This window comes from Sitophilus oryzae, unplaced genomic scaffold (assembly GCF_002938485.1).
Source record: "Sitophilus oryzae breed Bouriz unplaced genomic scaffold, Soryzae_2.0 scaffold_684_pilon_pilon, whole genome shotgun sequence".
Classification (NCBI taxonomy): Eukaryota; Metazoa; Arthropoda; class Insecta; order Coleoptera; family Curculionidae; genus Sitophilus; species Sitophilus oryzae.
Window position 1 is genome coordinate 1,719,869 of NW_022147289.1, and position 21,256 is coordinate 1,741,124.

Here is a 21,256-nt window from a genome sequence, read left to right on the forward strand (position 1 = left end):
TTTTATGTGGTAATTTTTTATGAAGCATTTTAGTATTGTTAGATGTCGATTTTTGATTCGTTTAAGGAAATGAACTGTACAGGGTGTTTCACAAAACGTGTACCATCCCTCGTGAAGAGATTCTCTCTCTCTCTCTCTCTATCTGTCTTTATTCCTACAAAAGGAATGTAGTGGTCAGGTGATGTGTGAGGTTTGTCTCCATAATTCCCTGTCTTGTGCTTCATGTACAAGCGTGTGCAGTGGCTTGTGGGTGATTTTTGATAGCTGGTCTATCCATCGGGAGGGCGAGCGGCCTCTTGGTTTTCTTCCCGGAACCTTGCCCTGTATAATGAGTTTTTCCATACAGTCAGTATCCCTCCTCATAACGTGACCGAAATATTTAAGTATACGTGACTGTATAGAAGTTGAGAGGCGTTCTGTGATGTTGAGTTCTTGGATTATGGATTCATTGGTTCGCCGGGCAGTCCAGGGAATTCTGAGCATTCGTCGCCAACAGTACATCTCAGTTGCGTCAATTTTTTTCATTTCTGACTGTCTCATCGTCCAGGACTCGGAGCCATACATTAATATAGGAAATATTAGGCAGTGAACAAGCCTTTTTTTTAAGTGTTTAGATATGTTTTGTCTCGCCATATCTTTGAGAGTTTTCGCACTGCCACTCTTGTCATTTCACATCTTCTTCTTATTTCCCCTTCTAACGATCCCGTGTTGTTTATAAGTGACCCAAGATATATATATTGATATTACAAACCTCAAAACGACCAATGCTTACTACATCAGGTTTGTTGTTGTTTTACCTGTCGATAATCATAATTTTTGTTTTAGAGGGATTAATTTCAAGTCCAAGTTTCTCGCTTTCGTCTTCAACCAATTTTAGAAGCTGCAGTAACTCTTCCTCGTTTCCCGCTAGAAGGACCGTATCGTCTGCAAATCTGAGGTTGGTAATTTTGTGACAATTAATTGTTATCCCCCCTTGCCAATGTTCCAATGTCCTTCTCATGATATATTCAGTATATATATATTGAATAACTGAGGAGATAGTATGCACCCCTGCCTAACACCACAGGTAGGCTGGAAGTCTTCCGAAGTAACGCCATTGATGGTAATTCTACTTTTGGTATTTACATAGAGATTCTGGATCAATGAAATCAAATGAAGAGGCACGCCCATTTCTTTAAGAACCATCCATAGTTTTGACCATTTGACTTTGTCAAAAGCTTTTCGATAGTCTATGAAAGAAATATAGAGAGGATTGTTAAATTCTCGGGCCTTTTCGATAATCTGACGGACATCCAAAATTTGTTCACGTGTTCCTCGACCTCTTGTGAATCCTGCTTGCTCTGGAGGGATTTGTGGTTGAATATACGGTTTTAACCTTTCGTTAATGATATGAAGAAGAATCTTACTGGCATGTGAAATTAGCGCAATGGTACGAAAGTTGTCGCATTTGGCTAGAGATCTCTTTTTGTGGATGGTTATTATGGAACAATCGGTCCAATCTGATGGCCATTGGTGAGTATGCCATATCATATTACATAACTTGTGCAAGATGTCCACACCAAAATTTCCCGACGCTTGGAGCATTTCGGCCGTGATGTGATCTGGTCCCGGGGCTTTATGATGTTTTTCGTTTTTTATTGCTGCTTCAATTTCCGATCTCAGCATGTCTGGTTCTTCATTAATTATATCACTGTGGAAAGAGCAACTAGGCTGAGGATCTTTTTCTTTATACAGTGTTCCGCAGTATGTTCGCCATCGTTCCACTATTTCTTAATTTCGGTTTTAAGTTGTCCTCGATCGTCTTCTATTGCCCACGTTTTTGGCTTGAATTCTCTTGTGAGGTACTTTATCTTTTTAAATAGGTCCCCTGGTTGATTTGTGAAAGCGTGAGATTCTATTTCCTGGCATATTTTTTCATAGTAGTTGTTCTTGTCGATGGTGCAACTGTGTTTGATCTCTGTATTTATTTTTCTATATTTATCTTTTTCATCTTGTGTTTTTATACCACTTTGCACTAATGTTCGTCTTTGTTCAATTTTTAGCAATGTGATTACTGTCAGAAGTGATTTACGTGAAGAGATTACTCACGTAAAAATAACATTTATTTTTTTATTTTAACATAGGTCCGATTCTGCTTTGTTTCGTAGCTACATGGAGTTACAGTCTTCTTTTTTTTTCGTTTTATTATAATTTGCTTCTAAGCGCCTGTAGCGATTCGAATGACATTTTGAGTGAGGGTGAAAGTTACTTTAAGTATTACATAATATAATGCTAAAGAAGTGCCGACAGATTCACCAGGGACGCGCCTATGGGCTATTACTAGAATAATTTTCTAAATAAAACATGTGCGCCACTGATTTTTTTTTCTTGTTATCAAACTTGTGTAGGCCGTTTAATGCCGATTAAAAGTTTTATCTTGATATCTTGTTCATTTCGATCTTGCTGAGATAAACACAATTTTATAATTTCCATAGTTTCCATTTAAAAAAAAAACGAAAAAAGAATTCGTCTTTTAGAAAGTTGGGGTGGAATTTTGAACACCCTGTATAATTTAAGATTACGATATTTTTAGCAAAGTAAGTGTATACCAACTGTAGTAGGTAACTAGCATATAGTTTTGATTCCAGGGTATTTCTAGTAATTTTGTTAAAATAGGCTTAATTTTTTTTAATTTATTTATTAATGTCTCTAAAACTGTCAAAACAAATTTAATAATATCTTAGGATTATGTAAAGTAGTCAAAAAGGAAGCCAAAATTGCAAGATGTAGATCTCGATAAAAGAAACATATTTTCTACACCTAACCTAACCTAACCATTTTTCAGATAAGTCCAAGATAACCGAGTTATTTAAATTGATTTTTTTTGAAAAAATTTTGAGAGCTACCGGATTTTTTCTGTATTTGCATCCCTTTTATTGCCGTAACCATAGAGTAAAGCCGTAACTAATAACTATGGTAATATCAGAGATTAAGAAATTATACCGGAAAATTTGCGGTGAATAGTAAAAAGTTTTCGAAAAATATACAGTGAAATTTAAAAGAAAATGCACGATTTTCAACATCTTTTTTAGCGAAAAAACCTCATAGACTTGTTCCTGGTGTCGAAATATTTGCACTTATTTAAGACTCACCCTGTATAGGGTGTAACCATTTAAAAAAAATATCTCGATCCACTCATTTTTTTAGTTTCCCTGAAGAAGTTATAAGCTATTTTATTATAGGAGCTACAGATACCCGGACCCTGTGTGCGCTTTTTTTTCTATTTTTCGGTAACTAAGCAATGAAATTTTGATCGAAACGGGTAATCGACATTTAAAAAAGAAAAGAAAGACCTATTAACTAGACTCGTAGGCGCCAAAAAGGCCGTCGCCAGTCTGCTTGTCTTTTGTGTATCGGATTTCAGTTTATTTTTCTATTCTTCAATCCAGAAGGCACTCTCAGAGACCTAGTTTCCTTATGGAAATATTTGTGGAAGGCTTTCGCTCCCCTCTTGTTTATAATGTCTATAGACATAAGAAATATTAAAATTTCTAAACAAGTTAATGCATTGTTTTGGCTATATATTGAGGTATATATAAAGATGCTTTACCTACCCCAGACAAAATCATAACAATCTTTTTTTCTTCATACCATTATACCGGGTCGCTGTTATGTATGGAAACGGTCGATTATTAGGTAAAATATACGAGGTACCGCAAAAAGTTAAATACAAAAGTTATAGGATTTTTAAATATCTATTAGCGAGTAATAAATTTAAGTATACATGGTCAGTCATAAGTCGTGGCACATCCAAGTTTTATTTTTTTTAAATAGAACCCCCTGTATATTATTGCATATTTCAGTTCTTCCTTCAATTCTAAGCAAAAATCGAAATACACACAATCTACCTCAAACCAACCGTTTCCGAGTTATTGACTTTTGAACATATCATTTAAACAATTTGATTTAATTAATTTCGATTTGTTCAGTTTCATTTAACGATGCTATTCTGCCGAAACTGTGGTACTTAATATTTGACATTAGTTCTTAAGTTAGCATTTATAGATGTATAAAATGAGATTATATCATGTCTGGAAATTACAAAATTTTCGTTTAAAATTTTATTTCAATTCGAATTTATGTACATTGTATATTGTGATTATTGCTTAAAATTGAAGGAAGAATTGAAATATGCAATAATATACAGGGGGTTTCATTTAGAGAAAAAAAGTTTGATGTGCCACAACTTTATGACCGACCCTGTTAAATTTAGTAGTAACTAATAACCAACTTTATGACCGACCTACTTAAATTTAGTAGTAGCTAATAGGCATTTAAAAATCTATTACAACGGTATCACAGTTTCGGCAGAATGGCATCATTAAATGAAACTGAACATATCGAAATTAATTAAATCAAATTGTTCAAATGATATGTTCAAAAGTCAACTCGGAAATGATTGGTTTGAGGTACATTGCGTGTATTTCGATTTTTGCTTAGAATTGAAGGAAGAATTGAAATATACAATAATATACTTATGACCGACCCTGTATACTTAAATTTATTACTCGCTAATAGAAATTTAAAAATCCTCTAACTTTTGTATTTAACTTTTTGTGGTACTTCCTATATGTTACCTAATAGTCGAAATAATATAGCCCTTTAAAAAGGATATACCTATAAAGTCTGTCATACAAGCCAGGTTTTCGCCAGAAGATATCCAAAAAATATCAAGAAATACAATTTGCCAGTGAATAAAAATGACAGGCACAAATGTCACTGTCAAGGATCCTCCCTATTGGCCAGTCTATATTTAATCATAATAATAGCTCCCGTTTAACGCCTTGGGAGCAGCAAAAACCAAACCAAACAATATTAATCTGTGGTAGCAAGGTAGAGCTTGCCATACTAGAGCCGTTCGGTATACAAGGAAGGTAATGTGGCTAGCACTACGCTCCAACCGCCTATTATTACCTCAGGATTGTGAATCCCAAGTACTCATTTCAGGCTGAGTCGACCTAGGTACCCAAACTATTTTTATTTTAATAAGAATAGTCGGCTGATGAAATGCCGGGTGTGGGATTTGAACCCACTACCTTGAGATTGGTAGACCTAGAGCCTGTACCTCTACGCCACCGGGCACCTTCAGTCTATATTTAAAAAAATATATATAAAAAATAAACAGTCTATATTTAAATGTCTCTATTAATTATTATACTCACGTAAAGACTAAAAGAAACTACAAAAAAAGTATAATTCATAATAAAAATATTAATGAAAGTATATGTAATGTACCTTCGATTGACGTATGTGACTGCATTAAATGATGCGATTTAAATCACGCCAATTGTCATTCTTTTAATAAACTTCAACAGAATTTTTTTAACGTCACAATTTACCGTATCTAAATACAGTGAGCGGATATGCGTGAGTAGGATATGGCAGCAAATAAATAGATGTTTAAACCTTGTATTTAAATTAATTTGTAATTTAAATTATTTTATTTAATTACTTACAATTTAGCATGTGTTTAAGACTTGGTATTTCTACAAAATATAAACATTTCTATAAAATGGACATTGTCGATTTTTCCCTTACCCTTAATTTCTGTAAAACTCTACCAGATTTGGGTACTGAAAGTTATGAAATAATAGAGCCACCGACAATTTTTTGCCATACTAAGAACTAATATTTTTTAAACAAATTGGAATACATAATTGTAAAACTACTAGTTTTAGGTATATTACGCAGAATCTAAAAATAAAGTGAAAAATAGGTTGTTATATTTAAAAAAATCAGTTATAAGTTATAACCACAAATACCAGATTTTTTAAAACACCCTGTATAATCAAAAATGATTTGACAGGCACTGTACGGGATATTAAAAATCACAATAAAAATCACTCATGGGTAAAAGTCGGTATATGTTGTCTCTGATATTGTTTTATTGGTTAGAACAACATACAGGGTCCGGCAAAAGTGCGTCGGGCATCTGTAGCTCCTAGAATAAACAAATTGAGAATTTTGTTTAAGTGCAAACCTAAAGTATGTAGTACCAGGATGTATTTCCGGAAAATATTTTAACTTCTATAGGGTGGCTCAAAAAAGTGTGAGTGGATCTGGATGATTTTTTTTAAATGGAACACCCTGTATATTATTGCATTTTTGGCTTCCTTTCAGATCACTTTACATAATCCTAAGATATGAGTAAATCTATTTCGATAGTTTCAGAGATATTAAAAAATAAATAAAAAATATATATTTTTCAACTCTTTTTAAAAAAAAATTAAAAATACAAGAACTGTTCTGAAATCAAAACTATATTATATATTTACTTTAGATGGTCTGTTCTTACTTTGCTATAAATATGGTAATCGTAGATCGTACAGGATGTTCAATATTTTATGCCAAACTTTCAAAAATATAAAATAATTTTTCTTCGTTTTTTTTTAAATGGAACACCCTCTATATTATTTTTTTATTAGATGGAGAATTAAAAAATGGACATTTTTTTTGTATTTAAACTATTTCAAAATTTTTAATAGTCTTCCGGATACATATGACGCTTCTAATGGCAAAATACCAGAGAAAAATCATTAGATGGCTTTGATGAAAATTTACTGTGGAAAATGCCAATGCCAAAATTTTGAAATACTGTACTAAATACAAAAAATGTTTATTTTTTAATTCTCCATCTACTGAAAAAATAATATACAGGGTGTTCCATTTAAAAAAACGAAGAAAAATTATTTTATATTTTAGAAAGTTTAGCGTAGAATTTTGAACTTCCTGTATGATTTACGATTTCCATATTTATAGCAAAGTAAGAACAAATCATCTAAAGTAAATATCTAATATAGTTTTGATTTCAGAACAGTTCTTGTATTATTAATATTTTTTTAAGAAAGGCTGAAGAATATATAATTTTTATTTATTTATTAATATCTCTGAAATTATCTAAATATATTTACTCATGTCTTAGGATTATGTAAAGTGATCTGTCAGGAAGCCAAAAATGCAATAATATCCAGGGTGTTCCATTAAAAAAAAATCATCCCGATCCATTCACACTTTTGTGAGACACCCTATAGAAGTTAAAATATTTTCCTGAAATACATGCCAGTACATAATTTAGATTTGCACTTACACAAAATTCTCAAGTTTTTTATTCTAGGAGCTACATATGCCCGACGCATTATTGCCGGACCCTGTACAAAACAAATGATTTGAATAACATTTACATTATGCCGATTTTATAGCTTCCGGACACGAAAGATATTCTTACAAAAATCATATCGATAATATAATATTGATTTATTTCTATAAAATAGGTACTGAATAGAATAACATATTACTGTTTGAATGACAGCTACATATGTAAATTGTATTGCTCCCAGCCATGCACGAAGTACAATCTGGACTCTTTTCAGAATCCGAGTCGATCTGTTTGAATTTCGAACTCGGTCAGATCGGGAATTATAAATAAAAATGAACACAAAGCGGCTGTTGTACATATCCACACACATGCGGGCCTCTATCTGGCATGCCTCAATGACTATAAAACTTAAATATAGAGTGGGTGGCCCGAAATGTGTAAGGTCATCCGTATTAAAAAATCGGATGCGTAAAGCTGAGAGCGTATAGTAGAGATGTCGAGTTTTATCGATACTTTTGAAAATATGTTCTAGATAACATTAGTTCAATAATGAGAAAATATTTACTTTAGCTTAATAACATTCTTTGTCACAAAACTTACGAACCAAAAAAAACATCAATACGTCTCGAATGGTAGTGTAAAAGCTATTATTTAACAACTATTATCTCTGGTCGTCGCCTGATTTCCCTCTCTCTAGTTTGTGAATAATACACACACCGGAAAATCTAGGGATATCATTTTATTAAAGTTAAAAATAAATGTTTTGAATAAACAACAACATATTTGTAAGCCGATTCTTTCTACTTCGATTGAAATGAAGTAGTCACACTAGTTATTTCTAAATTTGGAATATTTGCAGAAGTGTTTGTGCATCTTTTGTCAAATGTATAAAAGCACCTAGCATCAATTGTTCGAATTTAACCTGCACTGGCTATGTTTTTATGATAACTGGCCAGAATTCATTCAAATAACTCTGTTTAGTATTAAACGACATTATGGAGCGTAGACAACAGAGACGAAATGCTAAGAGCCATGGGTATGCTCGAAGCTGGAATGCGCCAAATCGACGTACTAGAGCTAAAGCATTAAATACAACGCAAAGTGTAATATCGCAATTTACCGTGATTTATCGCACGCTACCGTGAAAGTGGTGATGTTGCTGAAAGGCACACAAGACGACATCGCATTACTACCCCTCAGCAAGATCATTTTTTACAATTATTAAATGCTCGACGCCGACCGACTCTTACAGCATCAGAGCTTAGTTTAATTCTCCAGGAAACACATAATGTAACCGTTAGTCCTGACACTGTTCGCAATAGATTAAGAGAGGTCAACTTAAGAAGCAGACGCCCCTGGAGAGCTCAACCCTTAACGAGAGGAAATCGAGAGGTACGATATTTGTGGGCTCAAGATCATGTTCAGTGGTCGAATGAACAATGGCCCAATGTTCTCTTCACGGATGAGTGACGCTTTGGAACTCATCCTGATTCGAGAAGGCTTAGGGTATGAAGAGAACCGGGAAATCTTATTCGGTTGGATCATGTTCAGGAAGTGTACCCTTATCAAGGTGGAACAGTTATGGTCTGGGGAGGAGTCCAGTTAGGCCGAAAAACCGAGCTCGTTTTTCTTGAAAGGTTTCTAACAGGAATCACATATCGTGATTTAATTCTTGAGCCTGTCGTGTTATCATATGCCAATGATTTTGGGAGAAACTTCATTCTCATGCATGACAATGCACGGCCTCATACAGCCAGAGTGGTAAGTGAGTTTATCAATGCTCATCAATTAAACATCTTACCCTGGCCGGCACAATCTCCTGACCTCAACCCCATCGAGCACGTATGGGACGCGGTCCAAAGAAGAATTTTGAGAATGGGTATGTCTCGTGAAACTCGTAGGGATCTGGTTCGGGCCGCGAATGCAGCGTGGCAGGCTATACCTCAAGAAGAGATCGACAACCTGATCAGGAGCATGGAGAGACGATTTAGGGCTATAATGAACAGTAGAGGAGGCCATACCCTTTATTAAGTAAAAATGGTTTTATCTTTTTTTTTTAATTCACAGTTTGGAATAAAAAAAAAGGTGTGTATTTTTTTCAGTTCAATAAAAATCAAGGTAAATTTGAAAAATTCGGTAAATTTCGTATTTTTATTTCCAATATATACGTCCTGTAAACTATTTGTTTATTTTAATTTTATTATATCAGAAATGCAAATAATAAAATTACTGACGATGGCTGGATAAAATTGTAATATCCCTAGACTTTTCCGGTGTGTGTATTTTAAATCAATAATTTAATTTATGTATACAGAGTGCCTTAAAAATAAATGTTTTGAATTTAAAGAAATATGTCTATTTTTAAATAGGCGGTTTATGTCACAAGAGACCACAAAATGACAGGCTGGTACTGAATAGGCTGTGGTTAAAATCTTTAAGAGTCGAGTCAGTATCGATGTAACCTTCATCTCTAATTCTGTTTACTATTTCAAAGCATCTGTTGGTTTTATTCCTGATTGTAAGTGGATTTTTGTGCGAAAAGTAACTTATTTTTTTTTTAATTATTTTATCGAGGTATTTAATGGTGATTTTGATTTATTTCAGGTGACCAGCTTGGCTGGTGAAGTTCGTGACAATGACGACGGACATTAGTATAGTGAGGTGGGATCCCACCTTGCAGCAACAGATTGAGGAAGATTACGAATACGACGGTGGAAACTCCTCGTCCAGATTATTCGAAAGGTCGAGAATTAAAGCCCTTGCAGGTAATTGTCAATTTTATCACTCATACACCTATTAATATTTAACTAACTTAACTTAAACACGGTGCTATAATTGATAAAACCTCAGGTAAAACTTCCAGTGTATACGCTGGTTTTTAATCCATCTTCCCTGACAGGTGAAACATTATATGTACAGGGTGGACCATTTTGGTTGCTTCTATAGGGTATCTAGGAAACCGTGAGAAATATTCAAATTTTGATACCTACTGCAGTCTCGGGTTCTTTTTTTGAAAAAATTACAATGGCGTAAACGGATCGTGGCTATCTTGATCGGTTTCGAAGCTACAGGGGGATTCTCGAATTTTGTACTTTTTAAAGATGTTCGATAGTTTGTTTATTTCAGCAACCACGGAAAAATGAATTATACATTCTAAAGGCACTTTTCTGTGTAAAATGCAGTGGCGTAGTCAGACTTTTTTCGAAAAAAATATTTTTTGAGATATTAACTATACTTATGTTTTTTTTAAATAGAACCCCTGTATATTTTTAAATTTTCTTATTTAGCTTAGCATGGGCTTCTCGAAAATATATAACACTCTATATTTATTTTTACTATTAACCCATAGACAAACAAATAAAAAGAGACTGACAAATCCCATGTAAAGAGTGGGACCGCGTTCCCGTAGCGCAACTCAGAATAACAATTTTGAAACCAATTAGCAGGACCATGGCAGGACGTACGTCTTTATTGCTATCTTTCTTTATTATGTGTACTTTATATGAAAAAGAAAGAGATAGGTATAAAACGTATCTAAGACATTATCGCACATTCTGGCTGGCGGAAAATTTAAATTAGCCATTATTAGTAGTATTCTTTCATTCTGAAACTGAAAATTTTCACTTAAACTGATTTAATCCCTATACCACGTAAAGAGAACGTGGAATTATAAAAAAAGCAAAAATTGTACTGTTTTATAAACATATTTATTTATACATAAAAATAAATAAACTTTTTATAATATAATAACAAAAAATAACAGTGTTTATTCCACCCACCTACCAATTTTAAATGCAGAAGACTGTTGCAGGAAACGATCGGCCAATTTTTTTAAAGGGCATTAAAAATCTCATTTTCGAAAAAACTGCCCAATTGCAATAACAAAGTGAATATCCAAGCAAAGAAGACTTTACGAGAATCATGATCCTGAACCATTTTCAAGTCCAGTTTTAATCCTAAAACAAAAGTAAAATAGGTATGTTAACACAGATAATTAATAAAGTTTCTGGTTACTATAAACCAGCTATAAATTACCTGCCCAAAAAATGAAAAAAATTAATTGTATTAATTTGTTATGTTAAGAGAGGTTCGAAATATTTTTGACAGTACTACTTCTACTTTTTACTTAATAAGATGATAAATATAACTATATACTTACTTTTATTTTACCGGGGGTCTTTAACATATCTATCAAAGAAAGGGGGACCAATACATATAGAAAATAGATGATACTGGCTCCTGCAGCAAATAAAATAACAAATAGTATAACCTAAAATTATAAGTAACAAAATATAAATACCTATATGGAACAAAGGAATTTGTTCCCTATCCATATTCATAAGTCAATAAGATGGAGAGTTTAGAAAAAAAGGTAAATCACCAAAAGAAAAATTAACAAACATCACGAATTGTCATGATCATGTCATGATGTTGTCATCTTTGTTGTCATGATCGAAAGGCGATTGTTCTAATTTCTATTTAGAAATTACGTTTTATATGGCTGCTTCTTTCTCTCTTGTTATATTAGAATGAGATAGTGGGCCCAATAGACGCAATGCGCAGATCAACATAAATAGAACGAAATTTTGCGTTCTGAGTTGCGCTACGGGAACGTTGTCCCACTCTTTGCCATTTAATTTGCCAGTCTCTTTTTATTTGTTTGTCTATGTATTAACCTCAACATTTCAAATTTTGTTGTCATGGTGATCGGAACATACCTTTGATGGATGCGGGACATTTCAACAGATTGAAGTATGTGTATTTTAAATAATAAAAAAAATTTGAGAAATATAGTATGTTAGAATGTTATATTGAGTCTAACAAACATAAGCAAATGGCAGCTGATTTATATTTTGAGCGGTATCCAGAGCGCGAGCAACCAAACCCAGCCATTTTTAAAAGGTTAGAAGATAGTTTAATCAATTTTTTTTTAGAGTTGTATTGCATTTTTAGGAATTCAGATTATATTCTATATTTAGATGATTTCTATTCCATAAAATTGCAAATAATTATACTGTATGATCGAATAAAAACTGCGTCAGCGATGGCTATGAAATGAAGATCGCTGTCATTTTATATGTATGTAAAATTATATTGGAAATGTCATCGATCGTCATTTCATAGCCATCGCTGACGCCGTTTTTATTCGATCATACGGTATTTTAATTTAACTTTTTAATTAATTTTAAAATAGATCCGATGTTCTGTTTATTTGATAAGGCTTATTATCTCTTGAATTCGTTGTTTAGGCATGTTCCTAATCGGTTACGACACGTAAACAAGCAAAGTTAAGTTTGTTTACATCCAATTAAATCGTTTGTTTTGTAAACTAAACCTTGACTCTTATTAGGTACAAATAGGTATTTAGCAGCTAACGTTTTGTTTAGATAGCGAGATAAATCGGGTAATTTGAAAAGTTTTCGGTTTGGTTAAGGGTTCTACGAAAAAAAAATCTCTTAAAACCAAAAATAGAAGCAAAATAAACTAAACTTGTATTTTAATTATTTGAAAAATGTTCTTTATTTAAATTTTCTAAATGTATTTTTTTATAAATTTATTTCGTATTTTCATATTTTGAGTATTGCAGTGATATAACTCTTATCAAACTGTTTTAAGATAATGCTCTCATTATCTTTATGCTTCGTTAAATCATTCCGCTAATTAGATTTCTAAAGATTAAGTATATTTTTAGAAGGGATAATACTAATTTTATCTTTTAGGCGTGTCTAATAATAGTAATAATGGCATATACAGGGTCCGGCAATAGTGCGTCGGGCATCTGTGGCTATTAGAATAAAAAACTTTTAAAAAAATAATTTTATTCAAGTGCAAACCTAAAGTATGTATCAGGATGTATTTTAGGAAAATATTTTAACGTTAATAGGGTGGCTCAAAAAAGTATGAGTGGATCTGGATGATTTTTTTTAAAAATGGAACACCCTGTATATTATTTAATTTTTGGCTTTCTTTCAGAGCACTTTACATAATCCTAAGATATGAGTAAATACATTTCGATAGTTTCAGAGATATTAATAAATAAAAAAAATATAGGTACATCTTTTTCAGCCCTTTACTTCTTAAAAAAATTATTAAAAATACAAGAACTGTTCTGAAATCAAAAATGCATTAGGTATTTACTTTAGATGGTCGGTTCTTACTTTGCTATAAATTTGATAATTGTAAATCATACAGGATGTTCAAAATATTACGCAAAACTTTCTAAAATATAAAATAATTTTTTTTCTTTTTTTTTAAATGGAACTTATATTATTTTTTTATTAGATGGAGAGTTAAAAAATGAACATTTTTTATATTTAAAGTATTTCAATTTTTTACTGGTTTTGCAGATACACGCAGTATAATTTCATATGGCGCTTTCATTGGTAAAATACGAGAGAAAAATCATTGGTATGTGTGGCTTTGGTAAAAATTTACTGTGGAAAATGCCATATGAAATATAAAACCACGAATATCTGCGAAACCGTTAAAATTTTTGAAATACTCTGAATACAAAAAATGTTCGGTTTTTAATTCTCCATCTATTGAAACTATAATATACAGGGTGTTCCATTTTAAAAAACGAAGAAAAATTATTTTATATTTTAGAAAGTTTCGTGAAGAATTTTGAACATCTTGTATGATTTACGATTTCCATATTTATAGCAAAGTAAGAATAGACCGTCTAAAGTAAAGACCTAATATAGTTTTGATTTCAGGATGGTTCTTGTATTACTTTTTTTAAGAAAGGCTAAAAAATATATATTTTTTATTTACAAGAAAGAAATAGTGAGGGGAAATGTATAAAAAGAAGAAAAAGATTAAACGGCTTAGCCCTCAACAACTCGTAACCGTATACACCAGTGTACACCAGTGCAGACACGCTCCCTCACACACTCACACAACCACACCTACACTAGTGTACACTGATGTAACTACCTTCAGGCTTCATCAGTACGGTAAGGAATCAGGAAGCGATGAAACCGATCCCAAAACACAAAAACTGTGCAACCCAGGAGATGAAAAAAAAATTGATGAAGAAACGAAAATAAATGATGGAAAATACAAGGAGCAAACGGGAGCCTAAAGCCCCAATTTGCAGGGTTGCACACGGTGCCTCGTTGCATCATTTGCTTCCTGGTTTTTTGTGTTTTGGGATCGGTTTCATCGCTTCCTGATTCCTTACCGTACTGATGAAGCCTGAAGGCAGTTACATCAGTGTACACTAGTGTAGGTGTGGTTGTGTGAGTGTGTGAGGGTGCGTGTCTGCATTGGTGTACACTGGTGTATACGGTTACGAGTTGTTGAGGGCTAAGCCGTTTAATCTTTTTCTTCTATTTTTTATTTATTTAATAATATCTCTGAAACTATCGAAATATCTTAGGATTATATAAAATGGTTTGAAAGGAAACTAAAAATGCAATAATATACGGGGTGTTACATTAAAAAAAAAATATTCCGATCCACTCACACTTTTTTGCGCCACCCCATAAAAGTTAAAATATTTTCCTGAAATACATCCTAGTTAGGGCATTCAATCCCGAAAGAAATTTTCAATTCCGGGATTTCGGGATTATAATTTTTCGATCCCGGGATCCAGGGATTGGTCCCGGGATTCACGAAAAAAATAATTACGTTGGAATTATATTTTCTTAACAAAATTTTATTGAATAAAAAAAACATTAACATAAATTAAACGTCATTCCCATTACAAAACAACATAACATATAAGTTTATTTAACAAAAAAAAAAGGAACTAAAATATACATTTTTTATTTAATTTTCATAACCAATCGAACACAGCATAACAACTTAAAAAAAAACAAGCCGATCAAGAGTATTATCACTCAAACTAGATCTTCATCACCTTCAAACTTGATCAAACATTCAGGGTTGTTTATAAGCGCATATTTTACTATCATGAAAGACTTGTGTACGATTTAAATTAAGGAAAAAATGTAATGATGAATCTCGAAAATCCCGGGATTAAAGGAAAGACAATCCCGGGATTCCGGGATTGAATGCCCTAATCCTAGTTCATACTTTAGGTACCTATGCACTTAAACAAAATTCCCAATTTTTTTATTCTAGGAGCCACAGATGCTCAACGCACTATTGCCGGATTAACTAAACTTAACTAATCAACGCACTAAAACCGATAGGTTCCGTAGGAACAAAAGAAAAACGGCGTCAAAGACGGCTGGGGAATGACAATCCATGGTAATTTGGACGAGGTCAATCTCCAGACATCATTTACTAAAAATTGACATAAAACTAGACGTTAAATATTAACCCTGATTATAGAAACATGTAACAACCTGTTTTTGCTTATTCGTCAAAATTTTTCCATCTCAGGTTTAGTTTTCCTCTGGGTCTCCTAATTCCTCGTGGGTACCATGCTGTATTTTTTGTGGTCCATCTGTTGTCCGTCCTTCTTGCCAGGTGTCCTGCCCATTGCCACTTGAGGGATTTGACTCTGTGGATGATGTGGATGACATCTATTACCTGGGTCTTTTGTCGTATCCACTCTATTCTTTTGCGGTCTTTTCTGGATATTCCCAGCATATTTCATTCCATTGAGCGTTGTGCGAATTGTAGTTTCCTTATTATGTTCGTTTTAAGTGTCCAGGTTTCGCATGCATAGGTCATGACTGGTAGTACACATTGGTCGAATGTTCTATATCGAATTTTCTATAATAAAACAAATCTATAAATAAATATTTTTTTTATAAAACTATTGAAATTTCTAAGACCGACAAAAAATCAGTGTTTATCATTAGCAAACAAAACTTATTCCAACTATCCGTATCATCTTAATTGTCGACAAATTGTTTTATTATTTATTCATTTCTATTTGTTTTTCAGTGCGTTTTCAGCCAATAGGGTTTCATTATCAGTTCGTAGACCGAATTTTATCAGAAAACCAATGCTTCCTGCCAGTCAGTTTCAGAGATATGTCGTCGAATGTCGCAATTTTTCTTATTTCTCACATTATGTGTGTGTCGTCTAGTGTGAAAGTGAAATTGGGTGGTTTTTGAGTGCGTTGTAATTAGTGATTTTGAGTGAAAATTGTCGTTATGGAGGTTTTAGAGAGCTACGATACGGATTATACATTTTACGACAAGTTTGTGTCAGATTTAAGAGGTATTTATTCTATTACAGGTTTCTATTTAATCTATAATCTAATAAATTTAGGGAGACCTCGAAGGGGTTTTAATATGGTTGACTTGAATTCCGGTTTACCAGTGACGTTCGAATATGTCTTTGACATGTTAAAATAAAAAATAGGGTAGACTCAATATACCTTATTCGTATTGTTTTAAATCGAGTCAGTATGTTTATGTGAAGAGTTGTTAAAATTTTGTTTAAAAAAATATATTTCTTGTGAAAATAAATATTGATGTAAATTTAATTTAAGTAACAAAAATAGAGATACGCTCTTGAAAAATACCTGGAAAAAAACTATATAAAATTTGTTATTCTAATTATTTTTGACAAGTATTAATAACGCTGTACCCCTCATGTGGCGCCACGCACTTAATTACTTACTTATTAGTAGTAATTACTTATTAGCTAAAAAAATATGTGCAACGACTGCACGCTGCACAAATAAAATACTATACCGGGTGCGCCTCAAAAGTGGCCCACCCCTATAACTTTTTATTTTTTTCAGATAAAAAAAAACGATATTTGGTATGTTAGTATATGACATAAATTAAGATTGATTTACGTATTCAATTCTTTTCGGCCACTTTTTGTTTCACCGGAAAGGACTACAACTTTTGATTTTTAAATCGCACCTTCGTTATTTTTTTACTTTATTCCATAGAAAATGACACTTTGCATATAATGACATATCATATGCCAACTTTTGACATTTTCGCTTAAAACAATTTTGCATTTTAAATTTCAATCTAGAGTGCCACGGATGTGTTAAAACTACTAATTTTTAATCAAGGAGCCATGGAAAAATATATTTGATCGTCTATGTTTTTAGTGTCTTGTCCTGGCCGGTTAAAAGATGCCCAAATCGTATTTTTAATCATATCTCTATTTTTCCAAGTGGAACGATGGTGGCTCATTAGTATATTTGGAAAATGCATTTTTTTACGAATCATTTGATACCACAAATTTGGTATTTCGAGTCAAATTGTCGTTATGAACCGCATGTTGCAATTTCAAATAAACCATATTCGAAAATGTCAAAAGTTGACATATGATATGTTGTTCTATTCTGAGTGTCACTTATCGAATACAGTAAAAAATACCGAGGGTGCCATTTAATAATCAGAAGTTTTACTCATTTCCGGTGAAACAGGAAGTGACCGAAAACAATTGAAAACGTCGAATAATATGAAAAAATAATAAAGTTATAGAGGTGGGCCACTTTTGAGACGCACCCGGTATATACTAATAAAAAACTATTTTTGAAGATTCTTTTTTTCACAATAATGTCACTTTAAGTCCTAACACAATTCTATTCCAGATTTATACACGTTGCATAAAACCAATAGTTTAAAAAAATCACATAGACTTCTTGGCTTATCTTATAGATATTATATTCGTGTTTTTTCTATAAGTTTTAATAAAAATAATCAGTTTAAGAGATATATCTGCCGATAATCGCAAAGCACTTCAATTGACTTAATACAATTTGTACTACTTAGTGAAGATGTGACATGTGGCTGATGTGGTCTTAAATATTTTATTTTTTTACTCAAAAAAATTATTGAAAGTAAACTTAGAAAAATAGTGCTTTTGTGTGGATTATTTAAATGCGCAATGGCTCCCAAGAATAATAGTAAAGACCAATTTTATGATAACCTGAGACTAACTTTAAGAGGTGTGTGGTATGTATCTTGGAATAAATATTGAATACTATAGTCTATCCAACGACACGATCCTTGACAGTGATAGATTTGTCTGTCATTTTAATTTCAAAATAGTTTATTTTATTTTACAAAGAAATAAGTTGTGATCGAGTTATTTTATTTAAAAAAAACCATATGTGTTAATACAAAACAAACAAGAAGAAAACACCACATACCAAAAAAAATATAAAAAGCTTCAATAAACTTCCCGCATTCATTATTATATTTATCAATATAACTTATGCACAAATACAAATTTGTAATATTCCACAGGAATAAATAAAACAAACTATTTTATTAATAATAACACTTACCGAATTTTATACCTTAAAGGTTTATTAATTAACTTTAATCTTAATATTTCTAAAAACCAGTACCTTTTGACCAATAATTTCTGCCTGGGACCGAGTATTATCTATAAACTGTCTACAATTAATTTTCCCTCTATTTTTCCTCCACTTGACTTCAAAAGACACAAAACACACCTATAACCATAGACAAACAAATAAAAAGAGACTGACAAATCCCATGGTAAAGAGTGGGACCGCGTTCACGTAGCGCAACTCAGAATAACAATTTTGAAACCAATTAGCAGGACCATGACAGGACATACGTCTTTATTGCTATCTTTCTTTATTATGTGTGCTTTATATGAAAAAGAAAGAGATAGATATAAAACGTATCGTAAGACATTATCGCACATTCTGGCTGGGGGGAAATTTAAATTAGCCATTATTAGTAGTATTCTTTCATTCTGAAACTGAAAATTTTCACTTAAACTGATTTATATATATATTCCCTATACCACGTAAAGGGAACATGATGTAGGGAATAATTTAAGTGAAAATTTGCAGTTTCTTTCAGAACGAAAGAATACTACTATTATAAGGGAAATTATAAAAAAAAGCAAAAATTGTACTGTTTTATAAACATATTTATTTATACATAAAAATAAATAAACTTTTTATAATATAATAACAAAAAATAACAGTGTTTATTCCACCCACCTACCAATTTTAAATGCAGAAGAACTGACTGTTGCAGGAAACGATCGACCAATTTTTTTAAAGGGCATTAAAAATCTCATTTTCGAAAAAACTGTCTAATTGCAATAACAAAGTGAATATCCAAGCAAAGAAGACTTTACGAGAATCATGATCCTCAACCATTTTCAAGTCCAGTTTTAATTTTTAATCCTAAAACAAAAGTAAAATAGGTATATTAATAAAGTTTCTGGTTACTATAAACCAGCTATAAACTCCCTACCCAAAAAATGATAAAAAATAATTGTATTAATTTGTTATTTTAGGAGAGGTTCGAAATATTTTTGACACTACTACTTCTACTTTTTTCTTAATAAGATGATAAATATAACTACTTACTTTTATTTTACCGGGTGTCTTTAACATATCTATCAGAGAAAGGGGGTACCAATACATATAAAAAATAGATGATACTGGTTCCTGCAGCAAATAAAATAACAAATAGTATAAACTAAAATTATAAGTAACAAAATATAAATACCTATATGGAACAAAGGAATTTGTTCCCTATCCATATTCATAAGTCAATAAAATGGAGAGTTTAGAAAAAAAGGTAAATCACGAAAAGAAAAATTAACAAACATAACGAATTGTCATGATGTTGTTATCTTGGTTGTCATGATGACGAAAACGAAAGGCGACTGTTCTAATTTCTATTTAGAAATTACGTTTTATATGGCTGCTTCTTTCTCTCTTGTTATATTAGAATGAGATAGTGGGCCCAATAGACGCAATGCGCAGATCAACATAAATAGAACGAAATTTTGGGTTCTGAGTTGCGCTACGGGAACGTTGTCCCTCTCTTTGCCATTTAATTTGCCAGTCTCTTTTTATTTGTTTGTCTATGCCTATAACCTATAATTTGGCAAGACTTTGACAAGCCTCAAAAATCTAAAGCGGCCCTCACACGATCAATAATATTGTCACTATTTTGGATTATTGGCAATATTATTGAGCGTTTGAGCGTACATATTGATGGAGTTTCAATATATTGATGGATTTTCGGGATCCTGAAAATACTCGACAATATTAAAGGCGGAGCTAGTCGTATTGACAATATATTGATCGTTAGGTCGCATGATTGACAAAATTTGACTAGTTTATTCATAATTTATTGGTAACCATGGCGAAAGACGGAACATCGCCGTCGTTGTTTTCACCAGTTTTAGATCGCAATCATCAGGCTCCCGTTTCTTAACGTACTCTAGAAGATTTAGTTGGCCGAACCTTTTTCTTTTTGGATATCCATTTTTTTGTATAACGCCTTTTCTTAAATTTTTTCTTCGATTTTTTCACACTGACTGATAGACTGACACTCACTGCCAAAATGACACGCTTTTTTTAACTTTCTAATTTTTTGGCATAAGGTATAATCTTAGGGTATAATTCACACATAATATCTGCACAAAACTTAATATTGATATATGTATTGACCGTGTCAGGCCACCTTTCAAATATTGATAAAACATTGACAATATTATTGATCGTGTGAGGGCCGCTTAAAGGCGAGTTTATATGCATTGGCGTCCGTTTTTCGTTCATCATTCCGTCCAACCAATAAAATTGAAATATGATCTGTCATTTTTAAAATAAACCAATAAAACTGGTTAAAAACCACAAGAGACGATGCATGACGGATTTATATTTAAACCCATCAATAGTTAACTTAAAAAATATTAGAAACTTTTTTTAGTAAAATAAATAGATTGGTATGGACGTCATCTGCTTTTCTTCTGTCATAGTCTGTCGAAATCTTACCTGAGAAAAAAAAAACAGAGTATAGCTGATCCGGCTAACACAGTGAAGTGAAGTAAGAGTTTTTTTGTCAATCTTATAGTACATCATCAATAGACCGAATGATCTGGCATCAGATCATTCAGACCAATTGATTTGGCTCTTGTTGCCATTTGTTCTCTATATTTTTGTTTACATTTCAATTACAAATATTTTCAATATCTTTCTAGATTTGAATATGCTATATTCCCCCTATTTTCCAGCGAATTTCTATATGTCTATTATGTCACTAATTTGTAGTGGACATCAATTATTACAGCTAAGCTGTAAGCGTGCGTTATGTGACCTATAAATTATGAAAGATGACGTAGTTTCAAACCAGATCTATTTAAAAATTAATTATTTTTTGCTTTGGTGAAGAAGCATTTTTTATTTTTTAAGAATATATTACCGTTATTAATGTATTAAACAGTTAT

The 21,256-nt window shown here is 32.3% G+C and overlaps 1 protein-coding gene across 7 annotated transcripts in view; it reads left to right on the top strand.

Annotated features, from left to right (window-relative positions):
* LOC115888107 (spectrin beta chain) overlaps window positions 1-21,256 on the top strand; it is a 100,297-nt gene that overhangs the window by 30,853 nt on the left and 48,188 nt on the right. For 6 of the 7 annotated variants that reach the window (XM_030907689.1, XM_030907684.1, XM_030907688.1 and 3 more), the window contains exon 2: window positions 9,740-9,900. In XM_030907689.1, coding sequence (XP_030763549.1) covers window positions 9,771-9,900 — 130 coding nt within the window. In that variant the 5' untranslated portion in view covers window positions 9,740-9,770. Of the gene's footprint in view, window positions 1-9,739; window positions 9,901-16,112; window positions 16,277-21,256 lie in introns of those variants that run through there. The other variant, XM_030907686.1, reaches the window with a different exon arrangement.